The sequence below is a fragment of the Silurus aristotelis genome, assembly GCF_946808225.1.
Source record: "Silurus aristotelis genome assembly, chromosome: 1".
Classification (NCBI taxonomy): domain Eukaryota; kingdom Metazoa; phylum Chordata; class Actinopteri; order Siluriformes; family Siluridae; genus Silurus; species Silurus aristotelis.
The window spans coordinates 1,237,361-1,249,860 of NC_139574.1; the positions used below are offsets into that span (position 1 = coordinate 1,237,361).

The window sequence follows — 12,500 nt, forward strand, 5'->3', positions numbered from 1 at the left end:
ACCTGTCTGTCTGGATTTCTGTCTGTGTCTTTATGACTATCCATTTGTCTGTAAATCTGTATGCTTTCTCCTGTTTGTGTGTCTCTCTGTGTGATTGTGTGTACAGTAAAAGTCTTTATTAATCAGGTTGTTATGCAGCCTGAGACTATAATAAAGAGTGGATCAGCATTAAATAAATAAATAAATCACCTGAACCTTTTTTTATTGTAATATTTATTATTTCAATACCTTTAATAATTATTTATTACTCAATGCCAAACATTTGTTAAATTTGTGTGTGATTGAAATAAATGAGATTAAAACTCTACTTTAGAATCTGTGTAAAAAGTGCAGTATCTCTGAGATGTATTTGATTTGCAGCAAAACAACTGCATTGTGTTTCGGTGAGTTTTGCAGATCGCACACAGACACTGATCATCATTTCCTGATCTTTCTGTGTAAAAAGTCCTTCAGAGTCTGTAATAAAACACACGCAGGTTTGAACATGACTGTAGGTTGGTTAGAATTCATTAGTCAGTGTGTGTGTGTGTGTGTGTGTGTGTGTGTGTGTGTGTGTGTGTGTGTGTGTGTGTGTGTCTGTGGGAGACGTGTTGGAACAGTGTGAGCAGAAAAAAAGCTACTGAACACAAGAGAACAGAAAACCCCCAGACAAGGACATGAGGCTAAGCGTTAATGTGGGACACGTTTCCCCGCTTATAAAACACTTATACTTTATAAAATACAAAACAATTCTAAATAATATTATAAAACTAGAAAACAGAGATTCCTGTGCTAAATAATTTTGTTTCTGTTGCTAGTGCAACTTTTTTACTCGCCTTATTTCCAGCTACAAACATGTTCACTTTCATTTATTAAGATTCAAGAATAAAGATTGTGTCCATGAATAAATCAGGAGACGAGAAGAATAAAATCTATTCTAACAATTATATAAAATAAAGTACCTACATAAAGACTTACATTTATTTCATTTATACAACTGGGGTTTGGGGCCTTGCTCAGGGGCCCAGCAGGACAGATTGGTAGTCTGAGTACCTCAGGTTAAAGATTATTTAGAAACTAACACTGTTATTTTTATAAAGACAAGAAACTCGTTAGGAAGCACTAAAAGCTGTGACCATATAAAGATTTTGGAAGATAAACTCAATTTCAGGATTTGAATCCTGAACATCCAGAGCACTTTTTTACTTTTACAATATTCATCCTTGTACATCCAGATCTCATTAGCCAATAAGAGTAAAGAGTAACCCTAACCCTAACCCCGCCCACCAGAATGGCAAACATAAACTAAAAGGAAAAGGTACAGAGTTCTTCTTCCTCATGTTGTGGAATCTCTTCCAAAATAGATCAAATCTTCTCAGAGTTTTGGTGATTTGATGTCAAAAAGTAGACTTTTATTCTTCTGACATGGACGAGTTTCTCTACAAGGTCACTAATGTTTTCATTTTGATCTCACACACTTTCACACATTCTCACAGGGTGGAGTTTCTCCTTCCACTGATGTGCACTTATCTCCTCCACCACCACCACCATTATCTCCTCCACACAGCCTGCACTCACTCCTAAGAGGGGTGTGGCCCCAACCGTTTTGTTTTTTTATAAATATATTCACACACACACACACACACACACACACACACACACACACACACACACACACACACACACACACTGTATTGTTGAAAATGTTGTGCAGGTATGAGTTGAGTGGTGAAGGTGAACGTACCGAAGGTCTCTTCCACACCACTTTAGCCACAGTTTTGAGGGGCAGCAGGCCCGAGCCGATGGAGCGCCGATCTGTAGGAAACTTATCGTCCACAAACTTGACTTTCTGATCCAGACATTTCTGACGCAGCTTTAGGAAATCCTGGTCCTGGAAGTTCTGCGGGCTTAAGCAAGAATTGGCCTCAATCACCCTGCGGCGTTTATTCTTCTGAGAAGCCATGTGGAGAAACCTGAGCACAGAGAAACACCAGAAACCTGTAGACTCGACTAAAGCTAATCAACACAGTTTACTACCGAGGAACAGAGGAACTGTGTACAACATCAATAAGCATCTCCTGACCTGACTCCAAACTTCATGGGGGGAGGGGAGAGATAGAGAAAGAGAGAGAGAGATAGATAAAGAAAGAGAGAGAGAGAGAGAGAGAGAGAGAGAGAGAGAGAGAGAGAGAGAGAGAGAGAGAGAGAGAAAACAACTGGGGAAGCGATTACATTTAAATATTTATATACTTCTACATAGATATGATTAAACTGAGATGTTCTATACAGGATCTCAGGAGGTCTCTGTAGGATCTAATGGTTTTAGTGATCCACTGGTTGTTTTAAAAACTTGTTAAAAGAACACTGGTCTCTCAGAGACATTCTGAGCTTCAGCATGGTTACTGACCACAGAAACTTCATGGAGTCCCATCAAAACTAATAAGTCTCACAATGTCCTTAGTGTTCAACCATGGAGCTCTGCAGGAACTCATAATGCTCCACAGCTTCATCTTCACACTTTCACCACTTTTATACAAACAATAATATGCATCAGGTGGCACCTTCTTTTAGTTCCTTCTCATAATTGAGTAAAAATATAAAAATAGTTCTTACCTGAGTGAGTGTGTGTGTGTGTGTGTGTGTGTGTACACCTGAGTGTTGCCTCTTGTCTGTTAGTTCTGTGTGTGTGTGTGTGTGTGTGTGTGTGTGTGTGTGTGTGTGTGTGTGAGGGTGTGATCCTTTCAGCTCTCAGGTCCCCTGGGGAATCGTTCACTTCTTGTTAAAAACAGCTTTAAATCAAGTGAACAGGAAGGAGACTGCAGCTGTGTTTATGTGGGAGGGGTTTCATTTCTATAAAACTGTGGGCTTCAACTTTCATTCCACAGAGCAGATGTTCATTTACTCACCTTCTCCTATATATATATTTATTTATATACAGTACATACAGAAAGTATTCTGACCCTCTTCTTTTTTTTCTCATTAATCTACACTGTTAAAATAAAATAAAAAAACAACCTGAAATATCACATGGACATTTATAACAACACTTAAGAATGAGCTCAGGTGCCTCCCGTTTCTCTTGATCATCACTGAGATGTTTCTACACCTTGATTGGAGTCCACCTGTGGAAAAGTTTATTGATTGGACATGATTTGTAAAGACACACCCCTCTGTATAAAAGGCAGATCACCAAACAAGCCACCGACTCTGTGAATGTACTAAAGCAGGCCAGCCAGAACCCTGAGCTGAACCCTATTCAACATCTCTGGAGAAACCTGAAAGTGGCTCCCCAACCAACCCCCCAACCCCCAACCCCTTATCCAACCTGCCCCAGCTGAAGAGGATTTGCCCTGAAGAATGGCAGAAAATCCCCCAATCCAGGTGCATGAAGCTCGTTGTGTCAAACCCAAAGTAAAGCGTCTGAATATTTAAAGAAATGTGATGTTTATTTTTTTATTTGAACAAATGTACAGAATTTTTAGAGAATTTTATAGAATTCTTTTTTCACTTTGTCATTATGGGGGACTGAGTGTAATATTAATCTGAATGATTGTGGTATCAGTGCAGACGATACCACAATCCCAGACTTCTGAATCTCACAGTGAGCAGTAAGCAGTCTGGGGTTAATGTGGATGAGACAGAGGGAGTCAGTGATGAGAAAATGACTCCTGATCATCATCGTCTTTTCTCTGCTTGTGTTCTACATGGTGGATCTTCAGTCTGGATACATTCATTTCTTTACTCAGATATAAACAAATAAATAAACTCCTACAAAAAAAATCATTTATAATCACTAAACATTTGTTTTACTGATGCGCCGAGTCTCAGATCAGCACCAAAATCTGCCATGATTTACACAATTATCCCTCTGAGGGTCGACCAACATGTCGATGCATTTTTTGCATTTTCTCCTCATGACGCCAAAAACAGCTATAAATTACTCTGCCTTTTATGATCGTACAGATAAAAGCAATACATCTTTTGAATATTTGAATGAAGGGTCTACTTTTATTTGTACACACTCATAATAACAACAAAACGCTGTGCTTTTGTAAAATAAAGAAAAAAGACAGGGGGCGCTCTCTGCCTTCTCTACACACACACACACACACACACACACACACACACACACACACACACACACACACACACACGCACACAAATAAAACAACCTGAATCTCAGTGAATATTTGCCCCACAGACATAATATTAATAATAATAATAATAATAATAATAATAATAATAATAATAATAATAATAATAATAATAATAATAATACTTTTAAATAAATTAATTCACATCTAAAACAAATAGAGTTTCTCCAGTATCACCTCATTAACCGTCCGTGTGGAAACACAGCAACAGTTCTGCTTGGTTTCCTGATAATTTCTGTCATTTAAAACACCATCATTACTTTAAAACTTTTACAAGATATTTACTCTTCATGCTCTATGTTGAGTTCGGTTTCACTAATAATAGCATACATTTGCATAAAGCATCAATATTTCTCCATGTCCATGTTGATTAGAGAATTAAAAAGGAAGTATTAATTTAAGGTACATTTAGAACAGATAGAAATGTGGGATTAAGTTGTGATTAGTCGTGAGTTAACTTGTGGCAATCATGCGATTAATTGCGATTAAATATTTGAATCGATCGACATTCCTAATATTAATATGACGTGAGGTTCAGTTTCCAGTGTGACACTAAAACAGGTAGTAATAATCACTACTTTATACTGAAGAACATGTCAGAGCTCAAACTTCTTTGAGTAACAAAGTGCTTGTCAAAACTTGAGTTCACTTGAGTAACAAAGTGCAGTCAAAACTTCACCTTTTACCAGAATCTTTTAAAACCTCAATATCTGCACTTTTACTGAGTGAAGGATGTGTGGACTTTTACCATCCCTGGTATCAGGCTGCAATTTTAAAACACACACAACACAAGACACAATGAGTGAAGTCTACACCCATAAGCCCCGCCCACCCAAGCCTGAAGCTACAGGTACAGCAGGGTGAATTATAAAAGATTAATAATAATAAAAGCTCAATTACTTAATGTTTTATTATGTTTTAACCTCCTTTCTCTCTCTTTCTCTCTCTTTCTCTATCTTTCTCAACTGAAGTGTGGAGTGATGCGGTAATGGTCATGTGACTAGATGAGTCCTGAGTGACCCTGTTCCTACAGTGATGGTTGTGTCAGGCTGAGAAGAAAGTGGACTTTCATGTTTGTGTACACACCTCTGGAGCAGTGTTCTGATCTGGAGCTGCTTATGTTCCTCAGGTCTCAACTCAGGAACATCACGCAGCAACAAAATCAAGTCAGCTGATGATAGGAATGTACTGAAGTTGCAAATGATATCATCTGGAGAGGTTTTTTCTTCACAATGCTGAAAGTTCAGATGGTGAAAGAGAGGATCAGGGAGCATTAAAAATCATTTCACACATGAACTGACCACCACAGGGTCCTAAACTCAACTCCAGAAGGTCGTTGTGATACTAGAAAAGACCGAGACTCTCGTCCACAATACAAGATCTCAGCCAAACATGAATACGACTCTGAATATTTACGCCCTGTTATATCTCACAGGGGTAGAGACATTTAATGACGAGTGACTCTGAGAATAATGCAAAAGTAATAAAGGTTATAAACCACCCAGTGCCGGAGAATGGGTTCAGCTCGTGGCAGAAACAGGACACATATAATAAATAAAGACATAATAAACTCTAGAGATTAGGGTTTTTTTCTGTGCTTATCAACATTCAGGTGATCCACAAGTTCATGAACACATAAACATCAATCATTTCTATAAAGTCACATACTTAATAATTGCTAAAGATGTCATATGTTGAATATCCAGTAGATGGCGTCTGTCTTTTGCTTCTTATTTAATGCGTTAATAAGAAATAAGAATGAAAAGAAATGTGTGTTCTTAATGAGAATTTATTAACAAATCTGACATTTACAGAATAATACATAAAAAACAGTGAATGTGAGTGAGGTGGAGTTTTCCGTATTGTGTTTATGATATTTATGGAAGGAGTCTCCAGTTTCTGAGGTAAAGTTGTAATAGAGCTGCAGAGTGTGTTGGCAAACAGCTGGAAAATAAATCTCACGTCCACACAATGTGAAAACAACGTTTACAACATACACAAGTTTCCTAACGAAAATCTTGCACAATATTAAACCCAATCAGGCCTGGATGTGCCATGCGATTCGCTCGGGTTGGTTTGGCTGATCAGATCAGAACAGTTTTGATTTCACTTATAGATATTTTCTAGATTATACCAGACATCAGCAGTGCACAAAGAAGGAAAGAAATCTGTTCCACAGACTGGACTCCAGACAGGTGAGGATGATTTGTGTCTTGGTTTTCTCTTTTTTTTTCCACGGTCATCAGTTGGGTTTAATCCTGAGAACAAAAGAACACAGATCATTACAAGCATATCCAGTCAGATCCTCAGCGTCATGTGTATACATTTCAGACGTCTAATCTTGATCTAATCCTCCCACAGAGAGCAGAAAACCTGAACAACCTGAACCACAGAGTCTCATGACGTTTCTGAGGTGTTTCAGGTTTTCACTGAGGCTTTACTTCTGACTCCAGCACCAGCACTTCAGCCTTTATATACAAACATGCAGTAAAACAGATTCTCCTTAGTAGTACATTTGTATTATTAGGGAAGGTGCAGCCCAATGGTTAAGATGATCATCTCTAAACAGAAGGTTGTGGGTTCAAATCCCAGCACCAACAAGCTGCGTCTGACTCAATGCACTTTGTCACTTTGCACTTTATAACAAAGACCAGCAGGAGACCAGCAGAAGACCAGCGGGTACCTTGTTGTTGATGTCAGTGGTGGAGAATAAAGCAGTAATGTTAAACACATCTTTAGGCTGATGGATCAGATTCTCTGGACAGATTCTACATACACATATAACAGTGTGAAGCAGCAGGTTTACACTCAGATATCTGACACACACTCTTACTTTGAGTGCAGCGTGAGGAGGAAGGAGGCAGTCACTTTGGGGGTGTGGGTGTAAGGTACGACCAGGTAGAGTCCAGGGCTCAGACTCAGCATCTTCATCACCTCCCTGGAGTTCGATTCAAGCTTTGGTTTGACCACTGGAGTGCTGGAGGTGAAAAAGGAAGCAGGGAGCACTTTCTGGTCCTTCAGCTGGGGGAGAAAGTGGAGATGTAGAACGTTAGGGTGTAGAACATTTTAGTGAGATCAGACCAGCTACAGTGTCTGATCACTGAGTCCAGTGTAAAGTGAATAATCAGAGTGGGTGTAGCCCTGCTGGGTGGGACCTTCTGGAAGGATGTGATATCAAAAATAAGGATGGACGTACCTCTGGAGGAACCTGTGAGAACAAGAAGACAAACATTTTAGATGGGTTTCATGGAACAGACACAGCAAACATGGTGTTTTATATCAAATATATTAATAATAGAACAGTGGTTGAGTCTGATGTGAGATTGGATTTTGATGGATCTCAGACACAGAAACAGAAGAGTGAAGAATATCTATGATCTTCAGATGGAGTAGTTTATTATTGGATTATGGCACATTAGATCTTCATTCACTTCCTGTTTTTTCTCAAAGTTTGATTTGAAATTTATCTTCCATAAAAATGGGAAAATGTAAATCTTCAAAAGTGAATCAATTTATATTCAATAAATTAAATTTAGTAATATGAATAATAAAAATATATATTATATATAATGATATTTATTATTTATTATAAACGGTATAAATAATCAAATAAATAAATAAATAATATAAAACACTCCTCTGATGCTGATTTTGGAGGACAGAAAAAGCTCATTCTTAACATAATGACTAAATGTAGTATTAAAAACACATTAAAATCTACACACACACACACATGCACGCACGCACACACGCACGCATACACGCACACACACACACACACACGCACGCACGCACACACACACACTCACGGCGAACACGCTGAAGCCGATTGGTTGGTTTTCTACAAGCTGTCTGTGTCTGTTGTTGGGTTTCTGCATGAGGGACACGTGCAGGTTCAGCAGCTGAGCTTCAGCGTTCTTCTCCTCCACGGCAGGAATCTTCACCCGAAACTGAGGGTTCATCCAAAAACTCTCTATAAATACAGACAGAATTCATCATTATCTGATTACAATAATCTCTACAACATGTACATGTCCACTGCTAACGCTTATTCACCCTCTCACAGGGCACTAGGGGTCACTGTGGGGCCCCAGAACAAGAGCTGTCTTCTTCTCTGCTCCAGGGGCCCTGGATCATGTGTTCTTACCCTAACAAGCTGTTTAACATGTCTACATTTAACTCTGATCTAAAGAGCCACTTCATTATTTCATTAATTAATTGAAAGTAAATAATAAAGAAATGATCAGTGTTGGAAGCAAAAGCTCTCCAGGAGCTGTGGACATGAAGCTCCTGTGTTTACACTCTGGTTTTTTTAGTATGTCCTGCTCTGAGTCTAACAAGCATTGCATAAGCATTACATGGTCTTTGGTGATGAGTAATGAAGTAGCTCTAGAACTGTACATCAGTACGTACGTTTGTACTTCATGGATCCCCCGCCTGTCTTCTCGTCCCAGCGTCCTTCATACCTCACCGTGGTCCAGCTGCTGTCTGAGGATCCATCGAGGAATGCCGGAGACTTGCCGCAGATATCCACCGTAGTGAAGCTCTTGGAGAAATCATTCATTGACATCCTGAAGAAAAAACAGCCACAGGTTTATGAGATCGGAGAAGCTTCAGGCTGTTTCGAAGACTAATCTGATAAGTTAGGGAGAAGGTTTTCTTTCAGTATCAGAATAGAATAAATGTAAATGTTTCATTTAGGAGAAAGCAGTGGAGACTCCTGCAGGAACTGGGACGAGAAGATGCTGAATGAGCGATAGTTGATTCTCATTCCTTCAACTTGAGTAAGCTTTATTAGATCTACAATCATCATGTTCTTCTGTTGGGATCAATATATTTAGAATTAAATGTGTAAATGAATCGTTATTACGAAAAATATCTGAATTACATCAATAAATATATTCATGTGAAAAGTGTGGAAACACCAAGCCTTTTAAGGTTTTTAACACATGCATGGTCCTTTTGTGTAGGTCGAAAAGCACAAAAGAACTGAACAGTGAATCACTGGAAGAACCTTCTGTGGACAGATGAGTCCAAATGTGACATTTTTGTCTCTAAATAAAGAACACAAGAACTTTGAGGAAGGATTTGGATTATAATATCAACAGTCTGCTACAATGTGCTCAGGACTGTTCACAGAACAGTGTATAACCTCAACACGGATGAAACTGTAACGATGGACCTTCGATATTGAGGATGAGGTTCTCTTTAGAGTCTGGTTCTTCTCAACGTTTCTTCCTCATGGAGTCTCAGGGAGTTTTTTCTTCACCACAGTCACCACTGAATCACTCAATCTTATAAGGAACAAACTTGTAGGTGATAAATTTAAACATTCCAACTTTAGAACCTCTTTATCTCTGTAAAGCTTTTTAGAATAATGTAATAAATAATAATCCAGTGCCAAAAGCACTAAACAAATGAAACTGCAAAAATGCAAAATATTTCATTTCAAAAACAGTGTATTGGCACATTTTTAATGAAGGCTGCCAAAATGTATGCAGATGAAACGGAACCCTGCACATACCAGAACTCGCCATTGTCTTTATTGTCCAGCAGCTTTGAACGATCCTCTGAGTCCACGAGTCCCCACAGCGCTGACCTGCAGAACAGCGAAAGATGTTTTGAATAAAAGTGAAATAAAAGTAATAAGTAATAAGAAGACTTGTTTCTGTTTCAGAAGAAAAAAAACCCCGAGATGGACGATAATGGAAGTGTATTTGCGCGTCAGGATTGTACGTGACGTTGTGAAGTGTTTGGTTTCCACATTTTGTATACAAATATTAGAGGTTTTGTTTTGCTCACAAAACTCACTGCAGTCAGGATCTGCCCATCCAAATCTCACTGGCCAATCAGATTAAACTAGGTTAAGCTCCGCCCCCATATGAGAAGTTTGTACTGGAAAGGCGTAATCTTGTGGGGTGTAAACGGCATCTCAGTATGCAGTAATATAGATGCTGTAAATCTGAAGATGGCTGTGTGTAAGATCGCCCCCTATCTCCTATACGGTGCATTACATCAGGTGCCGGCCTTTTTTTATAGTTGTGTTCCAATTCACTTATTTCCTACATTTGTTCACTTGCACTGTGCGCTGTGATTGATAGCGTCTGGACTTCAACTTGAGGACACTGACAGAAAACCCTGGCACAATGTTCTGTACATAATGTAGCTGTTGATCTTTATTTTAATCATTTAATAATAAATTTTATAAAAAGGGACAGACTGAAGTGTGTAATCTTCCAATCTAATATTTCTAATATAATAATATAAGTTAATAATATGAATAATATTTCATGTATTTTTATATAATTTTCAGTGTTCCCTGATAGTTTTCTCTTGACGCAGCGTAACGCGGATGAAACCCCATAATTTCCGAGATTTACAAGTGTTGTGGAACAGTGAGTGCCACAGGGGCTGATGATTCATTTCCCCCGGTGTGATTAAACATCACGTGCCACCGTGAGAGAGCAGAAAAAAACCCAACAAATCAGCGATGATGAAACAGCGTTCATTCCCACCTGTCACTCCAATCACCTTTCCACTCTTTTCGTCCCCATGGATTTAGGAGACGCACCAGTTTAACCTGTTCCCCTTCACACATCACCTGTTACACACACACACACACACACACACACACACACACACACTTTACATATAAATTCACTCAAGGCCTGGGGTATGAATCTGTTCAGTCCCACATCCTGACACCGGAGAGATTTTAGTGTCAGACTCGTACCTTAATAACTCCAGTGATGGTGTAGGCGTGACCCTCCACTATCCCGTTAGAAAGCTCTGTATTAGCTGCAGTGGCCTGGAAAAATACATGCAATCCCCTGGTCAGTGTGAATAGTGGATTCCGATTGGCTGGAAGTTCAGGTGTGATTTTAGGTGTTAGAAACACCTGTCACCATAGTAACATCCAGTTCCAGTTGCATCTGGAGTGAGACAGCGATTGTACACATTTCCTAATGACCTCACTGAGCTCCATGCAGGAGTTTTGTGTGTGGTGGAACTTTTATGGTGTAAATGAGAAATACTTTATAACAATAAACTGCACCAGGATTTACAACCAAACGCTTCAATTATTAGTAGACATGCAGCACAAATATATGCACAAATCCAATTTTTTAAAATATTGTGTAAAATGTAAATAAAAAACAGAATGCAATGACCTGCAAATCTTATAAATCCACATTCTCTTTCCAAGAACACAAAACAACATATCAAATGTTTAAACTGAGAATATAAACAATTAAAGGAAATGATATGGTCTTTTTGAATTTAATAGCTGTAATTTGTCTCCAAAAAGTGGTTACAGGACCGTGTTTCCCACTGTGGAGCATCACGTCTGTTGTTTGTATACATCTGGGAACTAAGGAGAACAGTTTCTGAAGTTTTGGGAGAAGAATGTTGTCCCACATGTGTCTGATACAGGGTTCTAGCTGCTCAGCAGTTCTGGGTTTCCTTTGTTGTGTTTTTTGTTTTATGAGGCACCAAATGTTTTCAAATGATGAAAGGTATAGACTGCAGCTAGTTGTGTATTGAGCGTGTTTACATAATCGAGTGTGTATAGGATGTTTGTTGTGTGTGTATGTGTGTGTATGTATACCCCAGGTTTCGATCCACAGCCCATAGATGATCTGTGTTTTGCTGCTCGATGTAGGAGATTCCAGTGCTCTGGATGATCCGTCTCCAGTCTGAGTGTGAGATACACTCCTCCAGTGAAATCACACAGAGCCTCAGATATCCAACCACCATTAAGATCTGCATAGGAGCCACACACTCTACACATACACACACACACACACACACACACACACACACACACACACACACACACACACACACACACACACACACACACACACCATGTAGATGTATACAGGAGGCACTACAGCATATCAGTCCTGTAGCATAAATAAGCATGAATATAATGAGACGTACTTGGCGTAGGCTTTCTCCACCAGCGCAGGCCAGAACTCATTGCAGGTTTTGCAGTGAACGAAGATCAGTTGTCCATCGAGTGTGGGTAATTTATCATCAATCACAACATCCACCCACTTCCCAAACCTCCAGAACTGGAAAGAAAAGAACAATATTAAAACTCTCTCTCATTACGGAACAATAAGTTCTGTACACGTGGGTTTGGGCTGATTTTGGTTTTTCTTTTTTTATTTATTGTTTCCTGAACCCTTGACTGCATCTGTCTGTTCCATCATCGCAGACCAAAATTGAATTGAAACCGCCATTTGTTTTCGGGTTGTAGTGTGGAACGAATGATAGAATCCTGATGGAAATGACTCACGAAACATTTCACCTGATATCAGATATTTGAGCTGTGACTCATATAGGGATATAATGTATCTGTAA

The 12,500-nt window shown here is 39.1% G+C and overlaps 2 protein-coding genes across 6 annotated transcripts in view; both read right to left on the bottom strand.

Annotated features, from left to right (window-relative positions):
- Positions 1–2,780, bottom strand: part of LOC310735723 (calpain-8-like) — a 29,003-nt gene extending 26,223 nt beyond the window's left edge. Inside the window, exons 1-2 of the mRNA XM_083558756.1 lie at positions 2,593–2,780; positions 1,724–1,952 (exon numbers count right to left, since the gene is read on the bottom strand). Of these exons, the coding sequence (XP_083414882.1) occupies positions 1,724–1,942 (219 nt within the window). The 5' untranslated portion in view covers positions 1,943–1,952; positions 2,593–2,780. The remainder of the gene's footprint in view (positions 1–1,723; positions 1,953–2,592) is intronic.
- A 3,126-nt stretch (positions 2,781–5,906) lies between these two features.
- LOC310729041 (calpain-14-like) overlaps positions 5,907–12,500 on the bottom strand; it is a gene marked incomplete at its 3' end in the record, with an annotated part of 11,614 nt that continues 5,020 nt past the window's right edge. Inside the window, exons 5-13 of one of the 5 annotated variants that reach the window (XR_014534440.1) lie at positions 12,075–12,208; positions 11,740–11,914; positions 10,867–10,941; positions 10,649–10,734; positions 9,658–9,732; positions 8,547–8,704; positions 7,943–8,106; positions 6,967–7,341; positions 5,907–6,391 (exon numbers count right to left, since the gene is read on the bottom strand). Coding sequence is in view for 4 of the 5 variants with exons in the window: in XM_083547010.1 (XP_083403136.1) it covers positions 6,376–6,391; positions 6,967–7,154; positions 7,931–8,106; positions 8,547–8,704; positions 9,658–9,732; positions 10,649–10,734; positions 10,867–10,941; positions 11,740–11,914; positions 12,075–12,208 (1,083 nt within the window). Of the gene's footprint in view, positions 6,392–6,962; positions 7,342–7,704; positions 7,851–7,880; positions 8,107–8,546; positions 8,705–9,657; positions 9,733–10,648; positions 10,735–10,866; positions 10,942–11,739; positions 11,915–12,074; positions 12,209–12,500 lie in introns of those variants that run through there. The other 4 variants (XM_083547010.1, XM_083547011.1, XM_083547012.1 and 1 more) reach the window with 4 other exon arrangements.